The sequence below is a fragment of the Culex quinquefasciatus genome, chromosome 2 (assembly GCF_015732765.1).
Source record: "Culex quinquefasciatus strain JHB chromosome 2, VPISU_Cqui_1.0_pri_paternal, whole genome shotgun sequence".
Taxonomy (NCBI): Eukaryota; Metazoa; Arthropoda; class Insecta; order Diptera; family Culicidae; genus Culex; species Culex quinquefasciatus.
The window spans coordinates 44,023,781-44,026,769 of NC_051862.1; the positions used below are offsets into that span (position 1 = coordinate 44,023,781).

A 2,989-nucleotide genomic window follows, 5' to 3' on the forward strand; every position below is an offset into this window, starting at 1 on the left:
AGTCGACATTAGCACGGTTGTCAAATGAGAGCCAACAACAAAAGCACTAGCTGTCAAATGGTAGCCCATAACAAATATTTTTTTGCTGATAGCAAATTCTATGATATTAATGGAGATTCCCAAAAATGGCTGAAAATTCATAGCGAAAAAAGTGATTTTTCTGTTTACCTTTTTTTTGTTTTTTTTTTTTTCTTCACTGAGAGAAAAGCTCCTAATAATACCATAAGTTACGTCTTATGAACGAGGTCCCAGCTGTGTCCATTGAGGCACTCACGAAACTTATAATTAAGCTTATGAAAGTTTTATCAAAGCTTATGAGATCAGATCGAATCAGCTCATGCTTTACATAAGATTTTCCAATGCTGTTCGACCAATGCCATGTTGTTGTTTTGCCTTCCTCACTGAGGTAAGGCTATAATCCTGCTCTAAAATTGAACTTTTTATTAAAAGCTCGAAAACCCAGCTTGATGTATACATATCGACTCAGAATCGAAAACTGAACAAATGTCTGTGTGTATGTGTGTGTGTATGTGTGTGTGTATGTGTGTGTGTATGTGACCAATAATGTCACGCAGTTTTCTCAGCACTGGCTGAACCGATTTTGACCAAACCAGTTGCATTCGACTTGGTTTAGGGTCCCATACGGTGCTATTGAATTGTTTGAAGTTTCGATAAGTAGTTCAAAAGTTATGTATAAAAATGTGTTTTCGCATATTTTCGGAAGATGAATAAATGGCAGTAAACTGAACCAAACATCATCATCCGACCCATCGTTGGTTAGGTAATTGAAAGACCTTTCCAACGAATCTACAACATTGAAGGTCTGGCAACCCTGTCTCGAGTTATAACCACTTAAGTGATATTTATGTACTTTTTTGAAGCCGGATCTCACTTAAATGTATGTAAACGATGTCCGGATCCATCATCCGACCCATCGTTGGTTAGGTAATTAAAAGACTTTTCCAACGAATGTACAACATTGAAGATCTGGCAACCCTGTCTCGAGTTATAACCACTTAAGTGATATTTATGTACTTTTTTTGTAACCGTATCTCATTAAAATGTATGTAAACAATGTCCGGATCCATCATCCGACCCATCGTTGGTTAGGTAATTGAAAGACCTTTCCAACGAGTCCAAAACATTAAAGATCTGGCAACCCTGTCTCGAGTTCTGACCACTTATAATGCCACTTATGAGCCCTTGAGTGATATGTGTGTTTTTTTGGATCAATTTTGTGTCCAAACCCATCATATTACATATCACCCATTGTTGGAAAAGAGTGAGGAAGGCACCAACCACATAGGTGGATTAAGTTAGTTTTTTTATAAGAACTGGCAACAAAGTTCATAAGATTTTCCTATGGATTTTATAGTTCGGACATTTCGCTATTTACAAATGGCAGCAGTGTGAAAATTGCATAAGACAATTTTATTTCACCCAAATTTAAAAATGGCGTCAGAAGAGCAAGTCGTGTTAGACGAGACCGTTTTATTAGAAGATCTTCAACAGGAAGCGTTGGACGTGTTTAAGCAGGTGAATTTCGATTGCATTGAGCTAATTACATTTCAACGATCACAGTTTGAAGCAAAGCTTGCCTTATTCCCTGAATTCGTCGTAAACAACTTGTGGGAAGTTGTTTCCGAGTGGAGGACCCTTAACGTAAGTTCTTGCTTTTTTAATTTTGATGATTTATTTTGATGAGTTATTTTACAGGATCTTGACTTCAACTTCACAATCGAAGACGGAATCGACTCGGACCAGATCAACAGTGAAAGCGAAGCGACGAGCCCATCCCAGCGCGCCATTTCACCGATCGAGACGCCAGCTGGATGCTCCGGCAAGGACGGCACGGATCTTGTTGTCCCCGGCCAGAACGGGCTCGCAAATTCTAACGTAAGTTCATTAGTTTACAATAAAACTATAATATAACCTAAATTTCACTCCACAGACCGATCCGGTGGAATCGATCCCGAGCCTGAGCGGAAGTTGCGCGACGAACTCTTCCCGGAACGCAATTCTGCCGATCAAGACGCCAGTTGGAGGCGCTGGCACGTCCCGGATCGCCGTTCTTTCGAACGCAAAGGAAACGGATCTTGTGGCCGCCGGCCAGACTGGCCTCGCGAATTCTAACGTAAGTTCATATGTTTAAAATTAAACCAGAATGTAACCTAAACTTCACTCCACAGACCGGATCGGTAGGATCGATCCCGAGCCTGAGCGGAAGTTGCGAGATTGGAAAGTAGAAGAGTATGATGATAACTATTTAGCATATAAGACTGAAGAGAGATTAGATACAATGTGCATTATAAGTTTAAATTTAGTTGAGGGACCGCCATTTTCCATTCATGAAATTAATGGAGCATATTATTTCAGACCAAATATAGGATTCTAAGTTGAATAACCGATTGTATCTACTCCTAAGAATTGTTTACTTAAATACAAAAAAAGCAAAAAAAAAAATGTCTTACTTACTGCCTTCACAGTTTTCCAATCGCATCTAGATCTCAATTTGATATATATGCCAATATTTTTCCAATAATAATAACATAATAACATAATTATTAAAGTCATAAAAAACTTCTTACAAATAAAATAAGATTGCCTTATGAAAATCACGAGTAAAATTTATTAATTAACACTGATATCCATAATAAAATAATTGTTGAAGTCATAAAAATCTTCGTACCAATTTCATAAGATAGCTCAATGGAATTCTTAAGTGACGGCTTTGTCAAATTTCCCCTCCCAGACATAAGAAAATCTTATGAGTTTCGAATAAAATCCTGATGTCGAATGGTCATAAGACGTTCTTATGGATTTCGCCAGTACTTTTTTCTGAGTGTTTTGGTCGATCAAACAGTGCACGCGTACGCTGAGAATCGGCATTACACATTTTTTTTCAGTTTGCTTTTACACATTTGCATGGATTTTTTAAGTTCAACCAGGATAACACACTTCGTGTTACCATAGTAATATGTATACAGTT

At 37.9% G+C, this 2,989-nt stretch overlaps 1 protein-coding gene across 1 annotated transcript; it reads left to right on the forward strand.

The window, feature by feature from the left end:
* The first annotated feature begins 1,452 nt into the window (after positions 1 to 1,452).
* LOC119765980 lies at positions 1,453 to 2,445 on the forward strand. The gene is made up of 4 exons (XM_038250288.1): positions 1,453 to 1,662; positions 1,717 to 1,896; positions 1,952 to 2,134; positions 2,190 to 2,445. Exons 1-4 carry the CDS (start codon positions 1,453 to 1,455, stop codon positions 2,244 to 2,246), a joined length of 630 nt encoding a protein of 209 aa, XP_038106216.1. The 3' UTR covers positions 2,247 to 2,445.
* The last annotated feature ends 544 nt before the right edge of the window (positions 2,446 to 2,989 follow it).

Coding starts and splice junctions, on each gene's coding strand:
- LOC119765980 (XM_038250288.1), top strand. CDS start 1,453: ATGGCGTCAGAAGAGCAAGTCGTGTTAGACGAGACCGTTTTATTAGAA. Junction 1,663..1,716: donor CCGAGTGGAGGACCCTTAAC/GTAAGTTCTTGC, acceptor GTTATTTTACAG/GATCTTGACTTCAACTTCAC. Junction 2,135..2,189: donor CTGGCCTCGCGAATTCTAAC/GTAAGTTCATAT, acceptor TTCACTCCACAG/ACCGGATCGGTAGGATCGAT.